The 27,253-nt window shown below is 55.2% G+C and overlaps 1 protein-coding gene across 1 annotated transcript in view; it reads left to right on the forward strand.

Annotated features, from left to right (window-relative positions):
• The window catches only part of LOC109542063, a 62,708-nt gene that overhangs the window by 24,830 nt on the left and 10,625 nt on the right, over positions 1–27,253 (forward strand). The window contains exons 29-80 of the mRNA XM_048666715.1: positions 961–1,290; positions 1,347–1,661; positions 1,750–2,391; positions 2,453–2,758; positions 2,815–3,453; positions 3,508–3,825; positions 3,882–4,523; positions 4,579–4,884; positions 4,941–5,588; positions 5,640–5,954; positions 6,018–6,656; positions 6,714–7,022; positions 7,076–7,393; positions 7,446–7,766; positions 7,818–8,777; positions 8,831–9,136; positions 9,338–9,982; positions 10,036–10,350; positions 10,408–10,743; positions 10,812–11,114; positions 11,172–11,477; positions 11,537–12,184; positions 12,240–12,557; positions 12,612–13,553; positions 13,739–14,056; positions 14,114–14,434; positions 14,503–14,823; positions 14,879–15,520; positions 15,585–15,890; positions 15,949–16,266; positions 16,466–16,786; positions 16,847–17,167; positions 17,221–17,859; positions 17,915–18,220; positions 18,273–18,587; positions 18,674–19,000; positions 19,053–20,006; positions 20,062–20,367; positions 20,424–21,071; positions 21,130–21,444; positions 21,497–22,438; positions 22,496–22,810; positions 22,877–23,209; positions 23,263–23,577; positions 23,640–24,587; positions 24,642–24,962; positions 25,016–25,351; positions 25,407–25,721; positions 25,776–26,108; positions 26,165–26,467; positions 26,528–26,842; positions 26,900–27,241. Coding sequence (XP_048522672.1) covers positions 961–1,290; positions 1,347–1,661; positions 1,750–2,391; positions 2,453–2,758; positions 2,815–3,453; positions 3,508–3,825; positions 3,882–4,523; positions 4,579–4,884; positions 4,941–5,588; positions 5,640–5,954; positions 6,018–6,656; positions 6,714–7,022; positions 7,076–7,393; positions 7,446–7,766; positions 7,818–8,777; positions 8,831–9,136; positions 9,338–9,982; positions 10,036–10,350; positions 10,408–10,743; positions 10,812–11,114; positions 11,172–11,477; positions 11,537–12,184; positions 12,240–12,557; positions 12,612–13,553; positions 13,739–14,056; positions 14,114–14,434; positions 14,503–14,823; positions 14,879–15,520; positions 15,585–15,890; positions 15,949–16,266; positions 16,466–16,786; positions 16,847–17,167; positions 17,221–17,859; positions 17,915–18,220; positions 18,273–18,587; positions 18,674–19,000; positions 19,053–20,006; positions 20,062–20,367; positions 20,424–21,071; positions 21,130–21,444; positions 21,497–22,438; positions 22,496–22,810; positions 22,877–23,209; positions 23,263–23,577; positions 23,640–24,587; positions 24,642–24,962; positions 25,016–25,351; positions 25,407–25,721; positions 25,776–26,108; positions 26,165–26,467; positions 26,528–26,842; positions 26,900–27,241 — 22,923 coding nt within the window. The remainder of the gene's footprint in view (positions 1–960; positions 1,291–1,346; positions 1,662–1,749; positions 2,392–2,452; positions 2,759–2,814; positions 3,454–3,507; positions 3,826–3,881; positions 4,524–4,578; positions 4,885–4,940; positions 5,589–5,639; positions 5,955–6,017; positions 6,657–6,713; positions 7,023–7,075; positions 7,394–7,445; positions 7,767–7,817; positions 8,778–8,830; positions 9,137–9,337; positions 9,983–10,035; positions 10,351–10,407; positions 10,744–10,811; positions 11,115–11,171; positions 11,478–11,536; positions 12,185–12,239; positions 12,558–12,611; positions 13,554–13,738; positions 14,057–14,113; positions 14,435–14,502; positions 14,824–14,878; positions 15,521–15,584; positions 15,891–15,948; positions 16,267–16,465; positions 16,787–16,846; positions 17,168–17,220; positions 17,860–17,914; positions 18,221–18,272; positions 18,588–18,673; positions 19,001–19,052; positions 20,007–20,061; positions 20,368–20,423; positions 21,072–21,129; positions 21,445–21,496; positions 22,439–22,495; positions 22,811–22,876; positions 23,210–23,262; positions 23,578–23,639; positions 24,588–24,641; positions 24,963–25,015; positions 25,352–25,406; positions 25,722–25,775; positions 26,109–26,164; positions 26,468–26,527; positions 26,843–26,899; positions 27,242–27,253) is intronic.

The raw sequence follows: 27,253 nt of genomic DNA on the forward strand, positions 1-27,253 counted from the left end.
CAATTTCGTTAAAACATTTTTCAACAAAAGAATTTGGATAATTATTGAAATTTAGAATTTCTATTATAAATTGTTTTTCTTTGGAAAAATTAGATGGATTACAAATTATTTTTGCTCTTTTTTTATTTTGAAATTTGGTTTTTTTTTAAAGACAAAAAGTTTTGAGGCAAAATACCCAAAAAGAAGTTTGTGAAAAAATGAATCCGCTTCAACAATATAGAACTTACCTACAAATTAGTTTCTTCTTACAGTGAGTAGATTAAAGTTAGGTGAAACGGTCTCCTACAAAGGTGCTCACGAGACACCCTGTATATCGGATATGTATAGAAAAACGTCCGTTATTCAACCTAACTTGATGCCCCTTAACTTGTAGCATGAAATCAAACACTTAACATGACCCTTTGAGGAACCGCGCAGCGTAAACGCTAATAATCAGACACCTGAGTCAGAGGTCATTTTAAGTGTTTAACATTGAATCATCCTATTTTGCTGTAAATACTAATGCTACTGCGAAAGGGATAAAAAGGTAAGGATAATCCCTCAACGTTAACAACGAGCTTCAGCGGCAACGGTTCAACACACCCTGCTATGTACCCCCCATTTCCCCCCCAAACAACAACAATTGCGTGGAGAGAAACACCCAAACAACCCCTGCTTTCAAGATTAAAATGGAGTCGGTTCACGTGCGCTACACTGAAACACTGTTACCTTCACCCCCCATATGCGCGCTTACATAAAACAAATAACCCCCCGACAATGCTTCTCCCCCTAGCAATGGCATCTAGTAAAACGCAAGGCATAATACCTACAATAAGGCATAATGAAATAACCATGCGGATTCCGTGGAGAGTTTGCTCGCTCGGACCCTTACAGGACGCAGAACTATTGACCCAATGATTAATTTTGGTATTAGGGCCTAATTAACACCCCGTATCGATATTGAGAAATGTTCCCTTATAGCGCCAGTGGCTGATGTGGAGGTCAGAAATCCCTGCCAACCTTCACCCTGTGGAACGAACGCAATTTGCAAGGAGCGAAACGGCGCTGGCGCCTGCCAATGTTTGCCTGAATATATCGGGAACCCCTACGAAAATTGCCGACCCGAGTGTATCCATAATTCCGACTGTCCCTCCAATAGGGCCTGTATAAGGAGCAAATGTATGGACCCCTGTCCGGGCACTTGTGGCGCCAATGCGCAATGTCAAGTTATTAACCACGCCCCATCGTGTTCTTGTCTAAGTGGATATACTGGGGATCCATTTGCTTACTGTTCCCTACCGCCAACTGAACGTAAGCATTAAATGTTGCCCTCCTGTTGCAGCCCTGAGAAACACCCTTTATTTTAGCGCTAGTGGTTCAAAACGAGGACCCCTGTAGACCTACGCCTTGCGGCCCTAATAGTCAGTGTAGAGTAGTAAACCTCCAAGCTGTCTGCTCGTGTTTGCCCAACTACTCCGGTAGTCCACCAGGCTGCAGGCCGGAATGCGTAGTTTCCTCGGAATGTGCAATGAATACGGCCTGCATCAACCAGAAATGTGTGGATCCCTGCCCGGGAACCTGCGGACTAAACGCTCACTGCCAAGTGATCAATCACAGCCCCATTTGCAGCTGCCGTGGCGGCTTCACTGGGGATCCCTTCACCAGATGTTTCCCCGTACAACGTAAGATATATGAATAGTATTTGTGCATATACATTTGGGCAATTTCTCCCAATGCGCTAGTCCAGTAGTTAAGGGCAACATATTTTAGCTCCGCCCCCTGTCTCCGTGCCAGACGTGCAAGTAAACCCGTGCATCCCATCGCCCTGCGGCCCCTACTCGCAATGCCGAAGCGCAGGAAGCACGCCGTCCTGCTCGTGCTTGCCCCAATACATCGGCAGCCTCCCCAACTGCCGCCCTGAGTGCACAATTAATCCAGATTGCCCCAGTGTTCAGGCATGTATTCGCGAAAAATGCGCCGATCCATGCCCAGGCGCGTGCGCCGCCAATGCGGCATGTTCCGTGCAGAATCACCGGGCAATTTGCAGCTGCCCTGCTGGCTATATTGGCGATCCTTTCACTGGGTGTCAGCTCAAGCCCCTAGACGTAGTGCCCTTGGTAGAAGAAGACCCTTGCAACCCCTCGCCTTGTGGGGTGAATGCCCAATGCCGCAGTGGAATCTGCACCTGCCTGCCTGAGTATCTTGGAGACCCGTACAGGGGCTGTAGGCCCGAATGTTCTCTTAACAATGACTGTGCTCGGAATAGAGCTTGTATCCGGATGAAGTGTGTTGATCCCTGCCCAGGCACGTGTGGCAGTGGGGCTGTTTGCCAAGTGATTGGCCACATCCCCATCTGCAGTTGCCCCAGTGGGTACAATGGAAATGCCTTTGTGGCATGTCGACTAGCTGAACGTAAGACTTGAAACCAATTGAAGCCAATGGCCCAAGAAACTTACCATGCAACTTCTTCCAGCCCTCCCCAAGGCCCAGCCCTGCAACCCCGCCCCGTGCGGTCCAAACAGCCAATGTAGGGAAGTGAACGCGCAAGCGGTCTGTTCTTGCGTGCCGGGGTACATTGGAAGTCCCCCAACTTGCAGGCCGGAGTGCGTTACCAGCTCGGAATGTTCTTTGGTGCAGGCCTGTGTCAATCAGAAATGCGTTGATCCATGCCCAGGCACTTGCGGCATCGCCTCCCTATGCCAAGCGGTGAATCACAACCCCATTTGCAGCTGTCCATCTGGATATGTTGGCGACCCCTTCACCAGGTGCATCCCGAAACGTAAGCCAACATTTAGGATCGCAAAAACCAAATCCCTATTTCGTGCTCTCTTTTAGCCCCTGAAGAGCCCTCAGTCGAACCCACAAACCCTTGTCAACCATCCCCGTGCGGTCCCAACTCGCAATGCAAAGAGTCGAATGGTTCGCCCTCATGCTCATGCCTTTCCCAGTTTATTGGCACTCCGCCCAACTGTAGGCCTGAGTGCGTCAGCAGCAGCGAATGCGCCAACCATTTGGCTTGTATTAATCGAAAATGCCTAGACCCCTGTCCAGGGGTGTGTGGGCAGAACGCCGAGTGCAGAGTAGTGAGCCACACTCCCAACTGCATCTGCCTCCCTGGCTTTGAGGGCGATCCATTCAGTCAATGTGTGCAGCCGATCAGGCAGGAGGAGACACTGAACCCCTGCCAACCGTCCCCATGTGGGTCTAATGCGATTTGCAAAGAGCGCAATGGTGCAGGTGCTTGCGTCTGCATTGAGGAGTATATAGGGAATCCGTATCAGGGCTGTAGGCCTGAATGTTCCGTCAACTCCGACTGTCCTCAAACCAAGGCCTGCTTGAGGAGCAAGTGCATGGATCCTTGCCCGGGAACTTGTGGGCAAAATGCCAATTGCCAAGTGGTCAATCACCTGCCTTCATGTACTTGTGCGCCTGGATACACCGGCGATCCGTTCCGATTCTGTCAACTAATAGAGCGTAGGTCTCTAATCTGCTTCGCCACTAACCTCTTTAGCTGGATGCATTTTTTAGCTATGCGCGATATTGAACCCGTGAACGTTTGCCAGCCCAGCCCATGTGGGCCGAATAGTCAATGCCGCAAGGTGAACGGTCAGGCGGTTTGTTCGTGCTTGCCTACTTTTGTTGGAAGTCCGCCCAGTTGCCGCCCCGAATGCGTGGTGAGCTCGGAATGCGCCACCAATAGAGCTTGCGTGAGCCAAAAATGTGTCGACCCATGCCCGGGAACTTGCGGGCTCAATGCACAATGCCAAGTGATCAATCACAGCCCAATTTGCAGCTGCAGCCCCAGGTTCACTGGGAATCCCTTCACCCGATGCTACCAAATACCGCGTAAGAGCCCCTAGATGAGTTGTGGAAGGAAATGTTTAAATTGAGTCCCTTTGCAGCTCCTCTTCCTGAGCCAATAGCGCCGATCGTTAGCGACCCATGCGTTCCATCGCCCTGCGGGCTTAACTCGCTTTGTAGGAACATAAATGGAAACCCCTCGTGCTCCTGCCTGCCTAGTTACATAGGATCCCCTCCCAGCTGCAGGCCAGAATGCCTCATCAACGCCGAGTGCCCCAGCAGCTTCGCCTGCATCCAGGAGAAGTGCAAAGACCCTTGCCCAGGCTCTTGCGGAAGCGGAGCAGAATGCTCAGTAGTCAATCACACACCAATCTGCCGATGTAATGAGGGTTTCATTGGGGATCCGTTCAGCTACTGCTCCCCTAAGCCTCCAGCGCCAGTTCAACCTCTGGAGGAGGATCGTTGTAACCCATCGCCTTGCGGTTCGAATGCTCAGTGCAATGAAGGCCTGTGCTCCTGCCTGCCAGAGTTCCAAGGAGACCCTTACCAAGGCTGTCGGCCGGAATGTGTCCTAAACAACGACTGCCCCAGGAACTTGGCCTGTTTGCGCAGCAAATGCAAAAATCCCTGCCCTGGCACGTGCGGCCTCAATGCAATTTGCAGCGTAATCAATCACATCCCCATGTGCTCTTGCCAGCAAGGCTATGCAGGAAACGCTTTCGTGGCCTGTAGTCCCATACCAGGTAATTTTCTGCTTGTTGTAAAGGGGGACTGTGAGTTAAGTTCATGGGATTTTAGTTGAAAGGCCGACCAACCCCTGCAACCCCTCGCCCTGTGGCCCCAACAGCCAATGTAGGGAAGTAAATGGGCAGGCCGTTTGCTCGTGCGTCCCTGGCTATCTGGGCAACCCTCCCACTTGTCGGCCAGAGTGCGTAACTAGTCCCGAATGTCGACTGAATCAAGCGTGTGTGAATCAAAAATGCATTGACCCTTGCCCTGGCACCTGCGGCCTTAGTGCGACCTGCCAGGTGATCAACCACAACCCCATTTGCAGCTGCCCTGCTAGATACAGTGGAGATCCCTTCACCCGATGCCTCCCCATGCGTAAGCCTACCCTTAATTCACCGAGACTTCAGGGTGAAACTTTGGTAACTTTCCAGGAGACCCTGAGCCAGTGGTTCGGCCGCCACAGCCCTGCGAAGTATCGCCCTGCGGGCCTAACGCCCAATGTAGGGCAATTGGCGAATCGGAATCCTGCTCGTGTTTGCCCGAGTTTATTGGCACTCCGCCCAACTGTAGACCAGAGTGCGTTAGTAACAGCGAATGCCCCAATCACTTGGCTTGTATCAGCAGAAAATGCAAAGACCCCTGCCCTGGCACGTGTGGATTAAACGCCGAGTGCCGAGTGGTGAGCCACACGCCGAACTGCATTTGCTCCCCAGGATATTTTGGCGATCCCTTCCTGCAATGCAACATCCAGCAAGCTGCGCTGCCAGAGATTCTCAACCCCTGCAACCCGTCGCCATGCGGAAGCAACGCGCTGTGCAACGAAAGAAACGGAGCTGGTTCGTGTGTGTGTTTGCCCGAGCACATCGGCAATCCCTACGAAGGCTGTCGTCCGGAATGTTCAGTCAATTCTGATTGCCCGTCCAGTAGAGCCTGCATCAGAAATAAGTGCCAAGACCCGTGTCCGGGCACCTGTGGGCAAAACGCCTTCTGTCAAGTGATCAACCATCTCCCCTCTTGCAGTTGCAACGGAGGCTTCACTGGTGACCCCTTCAGATTCTGCTCGCCTATTCCTCCACAGCGTAAGAAGGGTGTTTGGTATATGCCTCCAGGTCACATCCCAATTTTTTTAGCTCAAGAAGATATTCCCTCCAACCCTTGTCAGCCCAGCCCTTGCGGCCCCAACAGCCAATGCCGCGAGGCGAACGGGCAGGCTGTTTGCTCTTGTCTGCCCGATTACTTTGGAAGTCCCCCGGGCTGCAGGCCTGAATGCACCGTTAGCTCAGAATGCGCTCAGAACCGGGCCTGTGTCAACCAAAAGTGCACTGATCCCTGCCCAGGAACATGCGGGCTCAATGCATTGTGCAACGTTATTAAGCACAGTCCAATTTGCAGTTGCAAGGTGCAATTCACCGGCGATCCCTTCACCCGATGCTACCCAATTCCACGTAAGATCTTGCCCGGGATTTTCACTGTGAAATGCAGAATTTTCTAACTGAATAACGTTTTAGCCCCTCCAGTTGAGGTCGGTCCCATTATGAGGCCCGATCCATGCGTCCCATCCCCATGTGGGCCCAATAGTCATTGTAGGAACATTAACGGGGCGCCGTCCTGCTCTTGTTTGGCCAATTACTTGGGAAGTCCGCCCAATTGCAGGCCGGAGTGCAGCGTCAATTCGGACTGCAGCAGCGATTCGGCCTGTATCAATGAAAAGTGCCGCGACCCTTGCCCAGGATCGTGCGGGGCTGGGGCTGTTTGCAACGTTGTCAACCATATACCCATATGTAGATGTCCTGAAGGATTCACAGGAGACCCGTTCAGCTACTGCAATCCGAAGCCACCAGAACCAGACGTGCAGGAGACGGATCCTTGCAATCCTTCGCCCTGCGGGCCCAATGCAGTTTGCACCAACGGCATCTGCAGCTGCATTGCCGAATATCACGGAGATCCTTATAGGGAATGTAGGCCTGAGTGTGTTCTTGCCAGTGACTGTCCAAGGGACAAAACTTGTATGCGAAACAAGTGCCGAGACCCTTGCCCGGGCACTTGCGGCCAAAACGCCCAATGCACCGTCCTCAATCACATCCCAATATGTTCTTGTTTACCCGGATTCTCCGGCAACGCCTTCTTGGTGTGCTCAGCAATTCCAGGTAAATTTTTAACAGCCCAACAGGTTGGGTTGGTTATCAAATTCCGTTTTCCCCCAGCGGAAGCTCCTAAGAACCCTTGCAGTCCCTCACCATGCGGCCCCAACAGCCAATGTAGGGAAATCAACGGCCAGGCGGTGTGCTCGTGCGTGGTTGGCTACATGGGAAGTCCTCCCAATTGTCGACCAGAATGCGTCACTAGTCAGGAGTGCCTCTTGACTCAAGCGTGCGTAAACCAGAAGTGCATCAACCCATGTTTGGGAACGTGCGGCATTGGGGCGCGATGCCAAGTGGTCAATCACAGCCCCATTTGCTCTTGCCCCGAACGGTTCTCTGGAAACCCCTTCATTCGGTGTCTAGCAGTGCAAGGTAAAAGTGTGGTACAACGTTGCTGACTCTTTACCTCCAAGGCCCAATTCTAGAAGAACCTGTGGAGGCAGTGCCAACTAATCCCTGCCAACCTTCGCCTTGCGGTCCCAATGCGGAATGTCGGGCAGTTGGAGGGTCTCCCTCTTGCTCCTGCTTATCTGGGTTTGTCGGTTCGCCCCCCAATTGCCGTCCCGAGTGCGTCTCCAACTCAGATTGTTCCTATACTCTGGCCTGCATGGGCAATAAATGCAAAGATCCCTGCCCAGGCACTTGTGGGCTCAATGCGGAGTGTCGCGTTGTGAGCCATACGCCCAACTGCATATGCGTTGCCGGATTCACTGGGGATCCCTTCAGGCAGTGTCATCCGCCCCGTAAGTCTTCTTGGCAACCTGCATTCGTCAGCACCTCACAATTTTTTTCTAGAACTCCCCCAAGAGGCTTTTAGACCCTGTTCGCCATCCCCCTGTGGGGCAAACGCGGATTGTCGGGAGCAAAACGGCGCTGGAGCATGCGTGTGTTTGCAGGATTACATCGGAAACCCCTATGAGGGTTGCCGGCCTGAGTGCGTGCTCAACTCCGACTGTCCTTACAACAAGGCCTGTCTGAGAAGCAAGTGCAAAGATCCCTGTCCTGGAACCTGCGGCCAAAACGCCAATTGCCAAGTGGTCAATCACCTGCCAATGTGCACTTGCCTGCCTGGATATACCGGAGATCCCTTCCGCTTCTGTAGCATACCACCAGAGCGTAAGAATGGTGCTCTTTGAGTTTGATGGAATTTGACACTTGAATTTTTAGCGGTGCAAGATGAGGCTCCGCCTCAAAACCCCTGCAACCCCAGCCCTTGCGGGCCAAACAGTCAGTGCCGCGAAGTGAACGGACAGGCTGTCTGTTCCTGTTTGCCCAATTACTCGGGAAGCCCGCCCGGCTGTAGGCCTGAATGCACCGTCAGCTCGGAATGTGCCTTGAACAGGGCTTGCATCAGCCAGAAATGCCAAGATCCATGCCCGGGCACTTGTGGGCTCAACGCTAAATGCCACGTGATCAATCACAGCCCCATTTGCAGCTGCAATCCTGGCCATACTGGGGATCCATTCACCCGATGCTTTAGAATCCCGCCTGCGGTTGTCCTACCGGTTGCACCAGCTGTCACCGATCCCTGCCTGCCCTCACCTTGTGGGCCTAACAGTCAATGTAGAACCCTTAACGGGGTGGCTAGTTGTAGCTGCCTGGTAGATTTCATCGGAAGTCCCCCCAACTGTAGGCCCGAGTGCACGATAAACCCAGAATGCCCCAGCGATCTGGCTTGTATAAGGCAGAAATGCAACAACCCCTGCTTGGGAGCGTGCGGAAGTGGCGCTCACTGCTCAGTGATCAACCACGTCCCGATATGCACATGTGCGGACGGTTACATGGGCGATCCGTTCAGCTACTGTGTGGTCAAACCTTTGGAAACCGAACCGGTGGTCCGCGACCCTTGCAACCCATCGCCTTGTGGGGCGAACGCCCTCTGCGATAATGGAGCGTGCTCCTGCTTGCCGGAATACCATGGCGATCCGTACAGCGGCTGTAGGCCGGAGTGTCTTCTTAGCGACGACTGCTCCCGCCACTTGGCTTGCGTAACCCAAAAGTGCAGAGATCCTTGCCCAGGAACATGCGGCCAGAACGCCGAATGCAGCGTGGTCAACCACATTCCCATGTGCACTTGCTTGCAAGGCTTCGAAGGCAACGCCTTTGTGGTTTGCAATCGAATCGAAAGTGAGTCGCTCCATTTCAACCCCATTTTCACTTTACTATAAGCAAAGTTTTAGAGCCTCGTCCTCAGAACCCGTGTAGTCCCTCGCCCTGCGGACCAAACAGTCAGTGCAGGGCACTGAATGGGCAGGCCGTTTGCTCATGTGTGCCCGGTTTTATTGGGGCGCCGCCCACTTGCAGGCCGGAATGCGTGTCCAGTGCGGAATGCAACTTGAACCAAGCGTGCCTAAACCAGAAATGCATCGATCCATGTCCAGGAACGTGTGGTGTGGGCGCGCTATGTCAAGTGGTCAATCACAACCCGATTTGTAGTTGCCCGCCCCAATTATCGGGCGATCCGTTTATTCGATGTGTGCCAGTCCGTAAGTGATGTGCTTGGTTGTGAGGAGTGGGTGTAACTCGCCTCTATTGCGCGAAAAGGAAAGTCTCAAACGGGAGTGGGATGATTCACTCACTTCCCCCATTACTACTCCTTTTCTTGTAACGGAGCTGAGTCATCACGTTTGGCTCCTGTGCAGCATAAAAAGCCCCTAGTGACTACTGACTAAAACCGTCCCTTGCAGAGCAACCCCAGATAACTCCAACCAATCCCTGCCAACCATCGCCATGCGGCCCCAACGCCCAATGCCAGCCGGTTGGGGATAGTCCATCCTGTTCTTGCCTGCAGGAATTTATTGGCGTGCCGCCCAACTGCAGGCCGGAATGTGTCAGCAGCAGCGAATGCCCCAATCACTTGGCTTGCATGCGCCAGAAATGCAAAGACCCCTGCCCTGGTAGTTGTGGTAGCAATGCAGAATGTCGCGTTGTCAGCCACACGGCGAACTGCGTGTGCATTGCTGGATACATCGGCAACCCTTTCAGCTCCTGCCAGTTGCCTCCACCACCTCCACTCGAGCATCTCAGTGTTTGCACGCCGTCCCCTTGCGGCTCGAATGCTCTGTGCAGGGAGCGGAATGGGGCGGGTCAATGTGCTTGCCTACCCGGATACCTAGGAAATCCCTATGAAAGCTGCAGGCCGGAGTGCACGATTAACCCTGATTGCCCGTCAAACAAGGCTTGCTCCAACAATAAGTGTATTGATCCTTGCCCGGGCACCTGCGGGCAGAACGCCTATTGCCAAGTGGTGAAACACGTGCCATCGTGCACTTGCCAACCCGGCTACACTGGTGACCCCTTTAGGTATTGCCATCTAGTCACCGTTCAGCAAAGTGAGTCAGTTCTGAGTTTATTCACGCCTTGTTTTTAACTCCCGGGGCTTTAGCCGTGGAAGAAGAGCCTACGAAGCCTTGCCAACCGTCCCCTTGCGGTCCGAACAGTCAATGTCGTGAGGTAAATGGACAGGCGGTATGTTCGTGTCTGCCGGAATATGTTGGAAGTCCGCCCAGTTGTCGGCCGGAATGCGTGGTCAGCTCGGAATGCTCATTCCAACGAGCGTGCATCAACAACAAGTGCGCTGACCCGTGCCCTGGCACGTGCGGGCTGAGTACGAGCTGCCAGGTGGTCAATCACAGCCCAATCTGCAGCTGCCGGCCTGGCACCACTGGCAATCCGTTCACCAGATGCTACCCAATTCCGCGTAAGATCGCCAGGCTTCCATTAAGTGCAGTCTTCCCTAATGGGCCCAATGTTGCAGCCCCTCCAACACCGCAACCTATACCAGTGCCTGTCAACCCTTGTGTGCCCTCCCCATGCGGCCCCAATAGCGAATGCCGGGACATCAATGGCAGCCCCTCTTGCAGCTGTAGGGCCACGTATGTGGGCAGTCCTCCCAACTGTAGGCCCGAATGTGTCATCAATGCGGAATGCCCCAGCAACTTGGCGTGTATCAGGGAAAAGTGCCAGGATCCTTGCCCGGGATCTTGTGGGTTGAACGCCCAGTGTTCGGTGATTAATCATGTGTCCATTTGCACTTGTTTTGACGGGTATACCGGCGATCCCTTCAGGGCTTGCACTGTCCAAAAACCACCAGGTAAAAATGTGGTTGCAAAGTCTCAATAATTGTGAATCCTCCAACGCTCCTCTTAAATGTCATTTTAGCAATGCTTGAAGAGCCTGACCCGTGTAATCCCTCGCCCTGTGGGGCAAATGCTCGCTGTGACGATGGGGTGTGCAGCTGCCTTGCAGAGTACCAAGGAGATCCCTATCAGGGCTGCAGGCCTGAATGTGTAGTCAGCAACGATTGTCCCCGCGACAAAGCGTGCATTCGGAGCAAATGTGCCGACCCTTGTGCTGGAACATGCGGGCGAAGCGCCCAGTGCAACGTCTACGAGCATGTTCCCATGTGCTCCTGCCTGCCAGGATTCACTGGCAATGCGTTCGTCTTATGCTCGGAAGTCCAAGGTTTTTAGCCCCGAACATGTTTGATTGTTTAACACTAACGCGCCACCCTCGTTGTAGTTCCGCGCCCTGTTAGCCCTTGTTCGCCAAGCCCTTGCGGGCCCAACAGCCAATGCAGAGAGATCAATCAGCAAGCCGTTTGCTCCTGCCTGCCGAGCTACATTGGCATTCCTCCAACTTGCCGGCCGGAGTGCACCTCCAGCTACGAATGCCCCCTGAGTCAGGCTTGCCTGAATCAAAAATGCATCGATCCCTGCCCGGGCACTTGCGGAATGAACGCCAAGTGCCAAGTGGTCAATCACAACCCCATTTGCAGCTGCCCGGCTGGGCAGACCGGCGACCCTTTCATCAGGTGTCGGCCTACTCGTAAGTTCCACCCAAGCCCCAAAACCCGCGTTGCACTGATTCCCGTAATGGCCTTTTAGCGATTGAAGCCCCCCAGGTTGTGGCCAACCCGTGCCAACCATCTCCATGTGGACCGAACGCGCAGTGCAAGGAAATCAATGATTCTCCCTCTTGCTCCTGTTTGCCCGGGTTCATCAGCTCTCCCCCCAACTGTAGGCCGGAGTGCGTCAGCAACAGCGAATGCGCCAACCACTTGGCCTGTATCGGCAATAAATGCAAGGATCCTTGCCCAGGAACATGCGGCCAGAATGCAGAGTGTCGTGTGGTGAGCCACACACCCAACTGCGTTTGTATCGCCGGTTATACAGGCAACCCATTCACTTCCTGTGGAATTATTCCTCTGCCACTACCAACGGAAACGGTCAATCCTTGTGTACCTTCCCCATGTGGGGCGAATGCCGAGTGTCGCGTTCAGAATCAAGCTGGCTCCTGCACGTGCGTGCCTGAATACATCGGCAACCCCTACGAAGGGTGCCGCCCAGAATGCTCACTCAACTCGGACTGTCCCTCAAATAGGGCCTGCATCAACAACAAGTGCGCTGATCCGTGCCCAGGAACTTGCGCTCAGAACGCCTACTGCCAAGTTGTCAACCATTTGCCCAGTTGCAGCTGCAACGTGGGCTTCACTGGGGATCCCTTCAGCTATTGCAATGTCATGCCGCCAGAACGTAAGACTTTCTCATTTCCCTCCAGGCAATTTAAGGCAATGTTGCAACTTTCCAGCCCCGGCCAATGACGTTCCCCAAAACCCTTGCCAGCCCACGCCTTGTGGGCCCAACAGCCAATGCAAGGAGCTCAACGGGCAGGCTGTATGTTCTTGTCTGGCTCAGTACATTGGCAGCCCTCCAGCCTGTCGGCCAGAGTGCACAGTGAGCGCTGAGTGCCCCCAAAGTCAAGCTTGCGTTAACCAGAAATGCGTTGATCCATGCCCAGGCACATGTGGCTTGAACGCCAACTGCCAAGTAGTGAATCACAGCCCCATTTGCAGCTGTAGAATCAGCTACACTGGGGATCCATTTTCCCGGTGTTACCCTGTTCCGCGTAAGTTTGCCCAAAGTTGGCCTCAATGTTGCGTTAACTGGCTCAATATTGCAGCTCCTCCTCCTGTGGTGGAGCCCGTCAGGGACCCTTGCAGTCCTTCTCCATGTGGAACCAATGCGCAGTGTAGAAACATTGGCGGGTCACCTTCATGTTCCTGTCTTCCCCAGTTCCTGGGCAGTCCTCCAAGTTGTAGGCCTGAATGTTCGATAAACTCGGAATGCGCCAGCAATCTGGCGTGTATTACTCAGAAGTGCCGAGATCCCTGCCCAGGCTCGTGCGGTATCAGAGCGCAGTGCTCAGTGATCAACCACACGCCGATTTGTACGTGTCTGGAAGGCTACATAGGAGATCCATTCACCAGCTGCGCGCCCAAGCCGCCTCCTCCTATTGCGCCTGTGGAATCTGATCCGTGCAACCCATCGCCTTGTGGGCCGAACGCACAATGCAACGATGGGGTCTGCACTTGCCTACCTGAATACCACGGGGACCCATACAGGGGATGCAGGCCGGAATGCGTCCTGAACAACGACTGCCCCAACGACAGGGCCTGCATCAGAAGCAAATGCATTGATCCTTGCCCGGGAACATGCGGCCAGAATGCTGAGTGTTCGGTTCAGAACCACATCCCCATCTGCACCTGCTCTTTTGGATACGCTGGCAATGCTTTCATTCTCTGCACCCTTATTCCGAAGCCAGTGGTGACAAATCCATGCATCCCTACGCCCTGCGGGCCCAACAGCCAATGTAGGGAAGTCAATGGACAGGCTGTGTGCTCGTGCGTTCCAGGCTTCATTGGCAGCCCACCAAGTTGTCGGCCGGAATGCGTAACCAGCGCTGAATGCGCATTGAATAAGGCTTGCGTTAACCAGAAGTGTATGGATCCTTGCCCGGGGACTTGCGGTTTGAACGCCCAGTGTCAAGTGGTGAACCATAACCCGATCTGCACCTGCTTCGACCACTATGTGGGAGACCCCTTCGTCAGATGCTTGCCCAAACGTAATTATTTCTTCCATTCGACTGGGGGCTTCTGAGACGTATTTTTGCGCCGCGGACTACGGCCGGGAATCGTACTTAACTCTGCCTAGTTAGCCTGCATCCGCGCTGAGAAATATCTCTCAGAAGAACCTCAGCCATCCAAAGCCAATGATTATATGGTGAACCTAATGCTGGTCTTCATTTAGCGTTGGAGGAACCTCAAATCGTGAACCCATGCCAACCGTCGCCTTGCGGCCCCAACTCGCAATGTCGCGCAACTAACGGCAGTCCACAATGCACTTGTTTGCCCGAGTTTATTGGATCACCCCCAAATTGCCGGCCCGAGTGCTTCAGCAACAACGAGTGCGCCTCCAACCTGGCCTGTATCGGTCAAAAGTGCAAAGACCCTTGCCCGGGCCTGTGCGGCCAGAATGCAGAGTGCAGGGTGGTCAGCCATACCCCCAACTGCGTATGCACTTCCAACTATGTGGGAAATCCGTTTATTCTGTGCTCGCCGCCTCAATGTAAGCCACCAAAGCTCCCAGGAGATGGAGGTGTTAAACTGACTAAACCCCTTGTAGCGCCAGCACCACCGGAGATAATCTCTCCTTGCTCGCCGTCCCCTTGTGGTCCAAACGCCGTTTGCAAGGCGCTGAACAATGCGGGATCTTGCACGTGCATACCGGACTACTTCGGCGATCCTTACCAAGGATGCCGGCCGGAGTGCACGGTTAATTCCGACTGTCCAATGAATAGGGCTTGCATCAACAAAAAATGCCAAGACCCTTGCCCAGGGGCGTGTGGGCAGAATGCCGAGTGCCATGTGCGGAACCACCTGCCTCAATGTTCCTGCTTGGCAGGCCATACTGGAGATCCGTTTAGATTCTGCAGCGTCATTCAAGGTATGCAATGTGTCCACTTGAGAACCTCCAGGCAAATGATGCGATGTGGCCTAAAACATTTCTTATAGCAATTGAAGCGCCGGCGACACCTCAAAACCCTTGCAACCCGTCCCCTTGCGGTCCAAACAGCCAGTGCAAGGAGGTGAATGGACAGGCCATCTGCTCGTGCTTGCCGCAGTATATCAGCTCGCCCCCCAACTGCCGACCTGAGTGCACAGTGAGCTCAGAATGTGCTCAGAATTTGGCATGTCTGAACCAGAAATGCGCGGATCCCTGTCCGGGAACGTGCGGACTTAACGCCCAATGTTCTGTGATCAATCACAGCCCCATTTGCAGCTGTAGGGCTGGTCACACTGGGGATCCGTTCACCCGATGCTACCCCATACCTTGTAAGTGGCCACCTGACGGGCCTCCTGCGGTATTACAGCGGTGAATTGTTTTTAGCTCCTCCCTTGGTACAGGAGGACATTCCTTATAGAAACCCATGCGTGCCATCCCCGTGCGGCCCAAACAGCCAATGCCAGGACTTGAATCAATCACCGGTTTGCGCTTGTTTGCCCACATATGTTGGGAGCCCACCAAACTGCCGGCCCGAATGCACCATTAACTCAGAGTGCTCCTTCAAGCTGGCCTGCATCCGGGAGAAATGCCGAGATCCTTGCCCAGGATCGTGCGGCACCAATGCCAGATGCTCGGTCATCAACCACACCCCCATTTGCACGTGCATTGAAGGTTTTATAGGCGATCCCTTCAGCTACTGTTCCCCTAAGCCGGTTGAGCCTCCCCCATTGGTGGAAAGCGACCCTTGCAACCCCTCCCCATGCGGGGCGAACGCCCAATGCCACAACGGCATCTGCACTTGCCTGCCTGAGTATCACGGCGATCCCTATGCGTCTTGCCGGCCGGAGTGCGTGCTGAACAACGATTGCCCGAAGAATCGAGCTTGCATCCGGATGAAGTGCGTTGATCCCTGTCCGGGAACGTGCGGCCAAAACGCCGAATGTGCTGCAATTAATCACATCCCCATGTGCACCTGCTTGCCCGGATATGTTGGCAATGCCTTTACGTTCTGCTCGAAGATTCCAGGTAGTTATTGCGGTGTAGCCTGCGGCCTTTAGAAGCCGGCTGAAATGTTGCTTTGATTTGCCAGACACCACCTTGCAAAACCCCTGCAACCCCAGTCCTTGCGGCCCCAACAGCCAATGCCGAGAAACCAGCGGCCAGGCCGTATGCTCGTGTGTGCCGGGCTTTATTGGCAGCCCGCCCACCTGCAGGCCGGAGTGCGTGCTCAGTTCAGAGTGCGCCTTGAACAGGGCCTGCGTAAACCAAAAGTGCTCCGACCCTTGCCCTGGCACCTGCGGACTTGGGGCTACTTGCCAGGTGGTCAACCACAACCCCATCTGCAGCTGCCCCGCCAGACAAACTGGCAACCCGTTCGTTAGATGCACTGCCCTGCGTAAGGTCACCCAAAAGTGGCATCGGCCAGAAATGTAAGGTTTTTTAAATTCCCTTAGAGGAAGAAGCGGTAGTGCCCTCGTTCCCCTGTCAACCGTCGCCTTGCGGCCCCTATTCGCAATGCCAGGTTGTCAATGAGCAGGCGTCCTGCTCTTGCCTGCCGGGTTACGTTGGGGCGCCGCCCAACTGCAGGCCGGAATGCGTCAGCAACAACGATTGCGCCTACAGTTTGGCGTGTATCGGCGAAAAATGCCGCGACCCTTGCCCAGGTGTGTGTGGCAGGAATGCCAACTGCCGCGCCTCCAACCACAGAGCTGACTGCTACTGTCTACCTGGATTTTCTGGAAATCCGTTCGTCTCTTGCTCAGTGCCACCGTGTAAGCCTCCTGATATTATGCCATTGCCTTTACTAGTTGCCCAACGAAACCCCCAGATTATGCCTTGCTACTAATCAAAACGCTTCAAACTAATCGGGGGAATTTATCGGAAATGCGTCGACGTTTCCAAGGTTTCCTTGGACCTTTGCTTGGACCATTACCTAGCCAAATATGGTTTTTGTAAATTGCTCCGTTTCAGCGCCACCAGCAGAAATCATCAACCCCTGCCTGCCTTCGCCCTGTGGGGCGAACGCCGTCTGTAGGGAGCAAAACCGCGCTGGTTCCTGCACTTGCCTACCCGATTACATCGGCAACCCCTACGAAGGCTGCCGGCCTGAGTGCGTCCTTAACTCCGACTGTGCCTCCAACAAGGCTTGCATTGCCAACAAGTGCAAAGACCCCTGCCCAGGGGCGTGCGGCCAAAACGCCGACTGCACCGCCATTAATCATCTGCCCTCGTGTGTTTGCGTGCCCGGATTCACTGGGGATCCATTCACCTACTGCCAACCCGTCCCTGAACGTAAGGCTTGCGCCCCCCTAGGGAAATGTGTGTTTAGTAAAATTGCTTTGCAAATGCTAGAAGTGTTGGAAGAGGCGCCAGAACGAAACCCTTGCGAGCCATCGCCTTGCGGCCCGAACAGCCAATGCCGCGAGCTGAACAAACAAGCCGTTTGCTCCTGTCTGCCGGAGTTCATTGGAAGTCCTCCGAGTTGCCGGCCGGAGTGCGTGGTCAGTTCTGAGTGTCCTCAGAACAAGGCTTGCGTAAACCAGAAATGCTCTGATCCCTGCTCCGGCACCTGCGGCTTGAACTCCCAATGCTCTGTGATCAATCACAGCCCCATTTGCAGTTGCTCTCCAGGTCACACTGGGGATCCCTTCACGCGTTGCTACCCTATTCCACGTGAGTGTCTGTAAGGCCTTAAAGGTCGCTTGCTGAAGCCCTTTTGCTTGCAGCGCCACCAGTGCAGCCCACTGTCATCCAAGATGACCCTTGTGTGCCCAGCCCTTGTGGGGCAAACTCCGAATGTAGCAACGTTGGAGGGTCGGCTGTTTGCAGATGCATGCCCACGTTCTTTGGAAGCCCGCCCAACTGCCGTCCAGAATGCACAATCAATCAGGAATGTTCCAGCGATTTGGCCTGTATCCGACAGAAGTGTACTGATCCTTGCCCGGGATCGTGTGGGTTTGGGGCGCGGTGCTCAGTGATCAATCACACGCCGATTTGCGTCTGTCCTGAAGGCTATCGAGGCGATCCGTTCACTAACTGTGTTCCCAAGCCGCCACCTGCGCCTACGCCCGTAGAAGAAGACCCATGCAATCCGTCACCTTGTGGAGCGAATGCTCGCTGCAATGAGGGCGTTTGCACCTGTTTGCCTGAATATCTGGGCGATCCGTATAGAGGCTGTAGGCCGGAATGCGTGCTGAATAATGACTGCCCTTGGAACAGGGCGTGTGTTCGCAGCAAATGCAGCGATCCATGCCCGGGAACATGCGGAACTAATGCGGAGTGCAGTGTGGTCAACCACATCCCCATGTGCTCCTGCTTGCAAGGGTTCACTGGCAATGCGTTCACAGCCTGCTCGCCCATACCACGTAAGCCTCATTGCCCTCATTGGGGCCAGGCCAATTTCATTTTGGGACATTTTAGCCGCGATTCCACAAAACCCCTGCAACCCCTCGCCATGCGGCCCCAACAGCCAATGCAGACAGATCAACGACCAAGCAGTTTGCTCGTGTGTGGTCGGCTTCATTGGAAGTCCTCCGAGCTGCAGGCCGGAATGCGTGACCAGCTCAGAATGCCCCTTGAACGAGGCCTGTGTTAACCAAAAATGCATCGACCCTTGCCCGGGAACGTGTGGCATCAACTCGCTGTGCCAAGTGGTCAACCACAACCCCATATGCAGCTGCGCTCCACGCCATACAGGCGATCCATTCGTTCAGTGCACGCCAATTCGTAAGCGATCCACATTGGCCTAGGATTGTAGGTTTGACTGTTCGGGTTTCAGGTGATGAGCCAGTGGAGATTAAAAACCCATGCAACCCGTCGCCTTGTGGCCCCAACTCGCAGTGTAGGGAAACCAATGGCAGCCCATCCTGTTCGTGCCTACCAGGGTTTATTGGGGCGCCGCCCAACTGCAAGCCCGAATGCATCAGCAACAGCGAATGCGCCAACCATTTGGCCTGCATTGGCCAGAAGTGCACGGACCCTTGCCCGGGCATTTGCGGCCAGAATGCAGAGTGTCGAGTGGTTAGCCATACTCCCAACTGTGTCTGTTTGACTGGATTCGAAGGGAATCCTTTCTCCAGCTGCTCCCCACAAGGTAGAAAAAACATCCTACTGTCCTTTGACATGTCCAGGTTTCATTAGATACCCGTTCACTTCAAATTCCCTTAATGGGTTTTCTAGTTGTCCAACCAGTTCCCAGGCCGACGCCCTGCTTGCCATCTCCTTGCGGCGCCAACGCCCAATGCCGTGAGCAAAATGGGGCTGGTGCGTGTATTTGCTTGCCGGAATTCATAGGGAATCCTTATGAAGGCTGCCGGCCGGAATGCAGCATCAACTCCGATTGTCCCTCGAACAAAGCATGCGTCCGAAACAGATGCACTGATCCTTGCCCTGGAACGTGTGGGCAGAACGCTGAATGCCAGGCCATCAATCATCTGCCCTCGTGCAGTTGCTTAGCGCAATACACTGGAGATCCCTATCGATACTGCAGCTTGGTGCCTCCTGAGCGTAAGTTGGTAGGCTTTTGTCCCTTTGCTGTTTGCTTACCGGGTGATTGCAGCTGTGAGGGAAGAGCAGCCCCAGAATCCTTGCCAGCCCTCGCCCTGCGGACCAAACAGCCAATGCCGCGAAGTCAATGGCCAAGCTGTCTGCTCGTGCCTCCCAGAGTTCGTAGGCAGTCCTCCCGGCTGTAGGCCTGAATGCGTGGTTAGTGGGGAATGTCCGCCAAGCAAGGCCTGTGTGAACTTGAAATGCGCGGATCCTTGCCCTGGAACATGCGGCCTGAATGCCAACTGCCACGTGATCAACCACAGCCCCATATGCAGCTGCTTGTCCCAATATACCGGAGATCCGTTCACTAGATGCTATCCCATTCCAGCGCCGGTGCCGCAGGAGGAGCCAATAGCTCAGAACCCGTGTGTGCCATCGCCCTGCGGACCCAACAGCGAGTGTCGCGATATAGGCGGAAACCCCTCCTGTTCCTGCTTGCGTACGTTTATCGGCAGCCCTCCGAACTGCCGACCGGAATGCTCGATTAATGCGGAATGCCCGCATAACTTGGCCTGCATCCAACAGAAATGCCGCGATCCTTGCCCGGGCTCATGCGGCAGGAACGCCCAATGCTCCGTTATCAACCATACCCCGATCTGCAGCTGTCTGGATGGGTATATTGGTGATCCGTTCACTAGTTGCTCACCCAAACCGCCCTCGCTTCCGGTGGTGGAAGCTGATCCTTGCAACCCCTCGCCCTGCGGGGCCAATGCCCAATGCAGTAGGGGAATCTGCACTTGCCTGCCTGAATACCACGGTGACCCTTATAGAGGGTGCAGGCCGGAATGCGTCCTCAATGAGGACTGTGCTAGGAATAGGGCTTGTATCAGGAACAAGTGCCTGGACCCTTGTCCGGGCACCTGCGGCCAGAACGCTGAGTGTGCAGTAATCAACCACATCCCGATATGTTCCTGCCGGTCCGGATTTGTGGGCAACGCCTTCGTAGCTTGCTCCCCTATTCCAGGTAGCTCGTCGCTCGGCAAGCCCCCGATTGGAGCTAAAATTTCCCGATATTTTAGTGGAAGCTCCGCAAAACCCGTGCCAGCCTGCGCCCTGCGGTCCCAATAGTCAATGTCGCGAGCTCAACGGCCAGGCCGTGTGCTCCTGCGTGCCTGGATACATCGGAACTCCGCCCAGCTGCCGGCCCGAGTGTGTCACCAGTCCGGAATGCCCCTTGAACAGAGCTTGCCTTAACCAAAAATGCATCGACCCTTGTCCGGGGACGTGCGGACTGAACGCCCAATGTTCGGTGGTCAATCACAACCCCATTTGCAGCTGCTTGCCTGGCCAGACTGGGGATCCCTTCACCAGATGTCTCCCCATAAGTATGTCACGCTCCCTCTAAAACGGAGATTTGCAGTAGTTAACTAAGCGATTTTAGGAGAAGAACCGCCCCTGGCGCCTACCAATCCATGCCAGCCCAATCCGTGCGGTCCAAACGCCCAATGCAAAGACGTTGGGAACGCCCCCTCCTGCTCCTGCCTGCCGGAATTCATCGGCACCCCACCTAATTGCCGGCCGGAGTGTGTCAGTAATAGCGAATGTGCCGCGCACCTGGCCTGTATCAGTCAAAAGTGCAAAGATCCCTGTCCTGGGACATGCGGCCTGGATGCCGCTTGCCGAGTGGTCAGCCACACTCCCAACTGCATTTGCCAGCCAGGATTTGCAGGCAATCCATTTGTCCAGTGCACCTTGAAGGTGGAAGTGCCTCAGCCTGAACGGCCCACGCCTTGTATACCATCGCCATGTGGCGCGAATGCCCTCTGCAGGGAGCAGAACGGAGCTGGCGCCTGCCAATGTCTGCAAGAGTACATTGGAAATCCTTATGAAGGCTGCCGTCCGCAATGTTCTCTCAACTCTGACTGTCCCTCTAATAAGGCTTGCCTAAGCAACAAGTGCCAAGATCCCTGTCCGGGGGCTTGTGGGAGCAATGCCCAATGCCAACCGATCAACCATCTGCCCTCCTGCAGTTGCAATGTCGGATACACCGGCGATCCATTCCGGCACTGTGCAGTTATTGTAGAAGAACGTGAGTCTGGCTGGTGCAGTTAGAACCAGGCCCCCTAAAGCTAAAGTTGAAATTTCAGCGATCGTCGCCGAGCCCGCCAAGCCATGTGAGCCTTCGCCCTGCGGGCCCAACAGTCAATGCCGCGAACTCAACGCGCAGGCGGTGTGCTCTTGTCTTCCAGACTATCAGGGCACGCCTCCAGGTTGCCGGCCTGAGTGCGTGGTTAGCTCAGAATGTGCGCTGGATAAAGCCTGCGTTACCCAGAAGTGCGCTGATCCATGCGTGGGGGTTTGTGGGTTGAACGCCAAATGCCAAGCGATCAACCACAGCCCCATTTGCAGCTGCTCGAGCGGCTTTACTGGGGATCCCTTCAGTCGCTGTTATGCAACTCCAGGTAGTTTTGGCCGGTTGGAATCTATGGGGAGGTTTAATGGGGACATTTTCAGCTCCTCCAGTCGAAGATGTGGTTCGACCGATAGTGGATCCTTGCGTGCCCTCGCCCTGCGGGCCCAACTCCCAGTGTCGCGCTATTGGAGGGTTCCCGTCCTGCAGCTGCCTAGTTAGCTACATCGGTTCCCCTCCAAGCTGTCGGCCCGAATGCACCATTAACTCCGAATGTCCCACCGACCAGGCGTGCATGCAGCAGAAGTGCCGCGACCCTTGCCCAGGGCTTTGTGGGCCTGGGGCCCAATGTAGCGTCTTCAACCACATCCCAGTTTGCGTCTGCCTAGAAGGGTATACAGGCGATCCGTTTAGTTTCTGCCGCGTGAAAGTCCCAGAGCCAGTTGTGGAGCAGGACCCGTGCAACCCATCCCCGTGTGGCGCGAATGCGCAATGCAACAAAGGCACTTGCACATGCGTGCCCGACTACCAGGGCGACCCTTACGTGGGATGCCGGCCAGAGTGCCTACTGAACACCGATTGTCCTAACAGCAAGGCTTGCCTCAGGCAGAAGTGCGTGGACCCCTGTCCAGGCACATGCGGCCAGAACGCCGAGTGTTCAGTCATCAACCACATCCCTACATGCGCCTGCCTGAGCGGCTATCAAGGCAACGCCTTCGTAGGCTGCCAGCAGGTTCCGGCAGATTTGCCCCAGAATCCCTGCAATCCTACGCCCTGCGGGCCCAACAGTCATTGTAGGGAAATCAACGGCCAGGCGGTTTGCTCGTGTGTGCCAGGATTTAGCGGCAGCCCTCCGGCTTGCCGGCCGGAGTGCGTGTCATCCAACGAATGCTCCTTGGACAAGGCTTGCCAGAACCAAAAGTGCATCGATCCTTGTCCGGGAACATGCGGAGTCAACGCCCTCTGTCAAGTGGTCAACCACAATCCCATTTGCAGTTGCCCTAGCAGGCACTCTGGGGACCCCTTCACTAGATGCGCGCCTATCGGTAAGGGAGTTGCCAGTTTTCTGGACTTTGCATCTAAGCAATCGGTGAAACTTTCAGTGGAAGAGCCAGTAGTAGTGGACCCATGCAACCCGTCACCTTGCGGCCCCAATGCCCAGTGCAAAGAAATTCGCGGGTCGCCATCCTGCTCCTGCGTGCCGCAGTTTATCGGCCAGCCTCCCAATTGCCGACCCGAGTGTGTCAGCAACAGCGAGTGCGCCAACCACTTGGCCTGCATCAGTCAAAAGTGCACAGATCCCTGCCCTGGAACGTGTGGGGAAAACGCCGACTGCAGAGTGGTCAGTCACAGCCCCAACTGCATTTGCCTGCAGGGCTACGCTGGGAATCCTTTCGTGCGGTGCAACATTGTTGAAGGTATGATCGAGCTGGTTAAAGTGGTCTCCCACTCCCACTTCAAACTGTGTGTTCTGCAATTTCCAGCCCCTAGGCCTTTGGAACAGATAAACCCCTGCTACCCGTCGCCTTGCGGCGCTAACGCCGTCTGCAGGGAGCAAAACAACGCGGGCTCATGCACGTGCATCCAGGATTACCTGGGAAATCCCTATGAGGGCTGCAGGCCGGAGTGCACGCTCAACTCCGATTGTCCGTCAAGTCGGGCCTGCATCGGGAACAAGTGCGTTGATCCCTGCCCTGGCACGTGTGGGCAGAACGCCCAATGTCAAGTGATCAATCACTTGCCCTCGTGCAGTTGCACTGTCGGCTACACTGGGGATCCGTTCCGATTTTGCACGGTTGTGCAGCAACAGCCAACACGTAAGATTGTCGGTCGCTTCCAAGGAAAGGGGGTTAACGATGGGGTTTTTTAGCTGTGGAAGAGCCGCCGCAAAGCCCTTGCCAGCCCTCGCCCTGTGGGCCCAACAGCCAGTGCAGGGAGGTCAACAGCCAGGCGGTTTGCTCTTGTTTGCCCACTTACGTGGGCTCGCCCCCAGGCTGTAGGCCCGAATGCACGGTTAGCGCGGAGTGTCCGCAGGCTCAGGCCTGCATTAACCAAAAATGCGCCGATCCCTGCCCAGGCACCTGCGGGCTTAGCGCCCAATGCAGCGTTATCAACCACAGCCCCATCTGCAGTTGCCTGCCTGCGTTCACTGGGGATCCGTTCACTCGCTGCTATGCCAATCCACGTAAGGCTTAAACCGTTTACCCACTGTGACTGATGTGATTGAAAGACCTGTGTGAATTTCAGCTGCGCCATCAGAGCCGACTCAGCCAGTGCTGAGCAACCCTTGTGTGCCATCGCCTTGCGGTCCCTACTCGATCTGTCAGGATATGAGCGGCGCCCCGTCCTGCTCCTGCGTGTCCTCGTACATTGGCAGCCCGCCCAATTGCCGGCCGGAATGCACCATTAACTCAGACTGCGTCAGCAGGCTGGCGTGCATCCGCGAGAAATGCACGGATCCATGCCCGGGCTCTTGTGGGCTCAACGCGCAGTGCTCCGTAATCAATCACCTGCCAATCTGCTCCTGCCTGGACGGATACACAGGAGATCCGTTCAACCGTTGTCATCCCAAGCCGGCGCCGCCCGCCCCAACAGTTGAGGCCGATCCATGCAACCCCTCGCCTTGCGGGCCGAACGCCATATGCAACAGCGGCAGCTGCAGCTGCGTTCCAGAGTACCACGGCGATCCCTATATGGGATGTCGGCCCGAGTGCCTCCTTAGCACCGACTGTGCCAGAGATAAGGCGTGCATGAACCAAAAGTGTCGCGACCCTTGCCCGGGCACCTGCGGCCAAAACGCTGAATGCGCCGTCATAAACCACATACCAAGCTGCACCTGCCTGCAAGGCTATGCAGGTGAACCATTTGTGATTTGCCACAAAACTCCTGCGGATGTTCCGCAAAACCCCTGCAACCCGTCGCCATGTGGGCCCAACAGCCAATGCCGCCCCATCAATGGTCAAGCGGTCTGTTCTTGCGTGCTGGGCTACATTGGAAGCCCTCCAACCTGCCGCCCCGAGTGCATCACCTCGAGTGAGTGCCCCCTTAATCAAGCCTGCCTCAATCAGAAGTGCATCGATCCCTGCCCGGGCACTTGCGGCATAAATGCGCTGTGTCAAGTCATCAATCACAACCCCGTATGCAGTTGCCGTCAAAGACAGACCGGCGATCCGTTTGTCCGGTGTGTGCCTATCAGTGAGTTGCCCTGTGCCTCAGTGACATGCTCACGCACTAACCTGGGTATTTCAGGAGAAGAGCCCCCAGTGGAACCCACCAACCCTTGCCAACCATCCCCTTGCGGCCCCAACTCTCAATGCAGGGACCTGAATGGTAGTCCCTCATGCTCGTGCCTCCCTGAGTTTATCGGCTCGCCTCCAAGTTGCCGGCCGGAGTGTGTGAGCAACAGCGAATGCCGCTCTCACCTGGCGTGCATCAACCAAAAGTGCAAAGACCCCTGTGAGGGAGTATGCGGCCAAAACGCCGAGTGTCGAGTAGTGAGCCACACTCCCAACTGCGTCTGCTTGCCGGGCCACAACGGAAACCCCTTCCTGAGATGCGCCACTATTGAGGGTAACGTTCAGGTGATTTGTGCCACAACCCTCTTAACCGCTGAACCTTTGTAGAACCGCGACCTCAGCCCGAAACCCCTACACCATGCACGCCGTCCCCCTGCGGCGCCAACGCCATGTGCAAAGAGCAAAGAGGAGCAGGCTCGTGTTCCTGTGTAGCTGACTACATCGGCAACCCCTACGAGGGCTGTAGGCCGGAGTGCAGTCTGAACTCCGACTGTCCCTCCAACAAGGCGTGCATCAACAACAAATGCGCGGATCCTTGTCCAGGAACGTGCGGGGTCAATGCCGATTGCCAGGTCATCAACCACATTCCGTCCTGTAATTGTCCGCTTGGTTATACTGGCGAACCGTTCACAGCCTGTTACAGAGCTCCCGAGCCCGTTCCACGTAAGAGGTTTTTATATTGGAAAAACCGGGGTGTTTATTCGCGGGTAATTTGCAGCAAGTGAGGTCGGACCATCTCATCCATGTGACCCATGGCCATGCGGCCCCAACTCTGGGTGCCGGGAGATTAGCGGGCAGGCTTCCTGCACGTGTCTTCCTGGTTACTTCGGGGCGCCGCCCGCTTGTAGACCTGAATGCACTTACAATTCGCAATGTGCTCACAATAAGGCTTGCTCGAACCAGAAATGTGTGGATCCGTGCCTGGGAACATGCGGCTTGAACTCCCAGTGCTCCGTGATCAACCACAGCCCCATCTGTGTGTGTTCCTCCGGGTATACCGGCGATCCATTCACTAGGTGCTACCGTCTCCCATGTAAGGTCACAGATAGTTTTCAACGGGAGAAATATTGATCGCAACATATTTTAGTGAAACCATATGACGGCCCAGTGGTTGTTAAGAACCCGTGTTTCCCTACGCCATGCGGCCCCAACAGCCAATGTAGGGTAGTAGAGGAAAACCCTTCGTGCTCTTGCCTACCGCACTATGCTGGCGCTCCTCCAAACTGCCACCCCGAATGCACACTGAGCTCCGATTGTGCCTTGGGTTTGACGTGTATTGACGCAAAGTGTCAAGACCCCTGCCCGGGCACTTGCGGCCTCCAAGCCGATTGCCGAGTGGTGAATCATGCGCCAGTATGCGTGTGTCCACTCGGATATGAGGGAGATGCGTTCCTGGCGTGCTACCCCAAGCCCCTGCCTCGTAAGACCGGTCAAAGACCTCGGTTAAGGAACAGGTTTGATAGTGATGTGTTGCAGGTCCAAATGTCATTGACGCGTGTGTGCCCAGACCATGTGGGGCGAACGCGTTATGTCACAACGGAACCTGTAGTTGTTATTCTGAGTACCGCGGCGACCCCTACAGGGAGTGCCGCCCAGAGTGCGCAATTAGCTCAGATTGTCCCAGGGGTCTAATGTGTTTGAATCACAAGTGCCGTGACCCCTGCGCAGGCGCTTGCGCCCCCCGAAACTCCGAATGTTTCGTGATAAACCATTCGCCTATCTGCACATGCTTGCCAGGGTATACAGGCCAACCCTGGGAATCCTGCACCCCCGTCCCTAGTAAGTTTCCAACAGGCGTCAATCGGAATAAGTAAAATTGAACAATCCGTCTTGATTTAGCGCCGCCCCCACTACCAGAGCGCCCGTGCAACCCCACGCCTTGCGGCCCCAACAGCCAATGTCGCGAATTCAACAACCAAGCGTCTTGTAGTTGTTTAGTGGGCTTCATTGGCAGTCCGCCCGCTTGCCGGCCGGAATGCGTAGCCAATATCGAATGCCCGATGAACAGGGCGTGCGTGAACCAAAGGTGCATCGACCCTTGTCCAGGGACGTGCGGACTTAACACGGTTTGCCAAGTGGTTAACCACAACCCCATATGCAGTTGCGCCCCCCGATATTCCGGCGATCCATTTGTGGCCTGTCGCATTGTTGCCGGTAGGTCCGTCCCCTTGGGCGTGTCACAGCAAACTAAGTGGGGACTTTACTTTGTAGCTCAAGAACAACCCCCTGAGCAACCCCCCAACGGAAACCCTTGCGTGCCTTCCCCGTGCGGCCCCAATGCGCTATGTGAACCGACTCCAGCAGGAACAGCGAAATGTTCCTGTCTCGCCAACTATTTGGGTTCTCCGCCCAACTGTAGACCCGAATGTCTCTCCAATTCCGACTGTCCCTCCAGGTCGCACGCCTGTATCAATAGGAGATGCAGCGATCCTTGTCCGGGCTCCTGCGGCATGGGAGCTCGCTGCGCGGTGGTGAACCACATCCCGAACTGTCTGTGTTGGGAGGGATATGTTGGGGATCCTTTCACTAGATGTTCCCCCAAGCCAGCACCACGTAAGCCCGCAG

This window comes from Dendroctonus ponderosae, unplaced genomic scaffold (genome assembly GCF_020466585.1).
Source record: "Dendroctonus ponderosae isolate FM_Combo_2020 unplaced genomic scaffold, Dpon_F_20191213v2 Dpon_F_20191213_5, whole genome shotgun sequence".
In the NCBI taxonomy this organism is placed as follows: domain Eukaryota; kingdom Metazoa; phylum Arthropoda; class Insecta; order Coleoptera; family Curculionidae; genus Dendroctonus; species Dendroctonus ponderosae.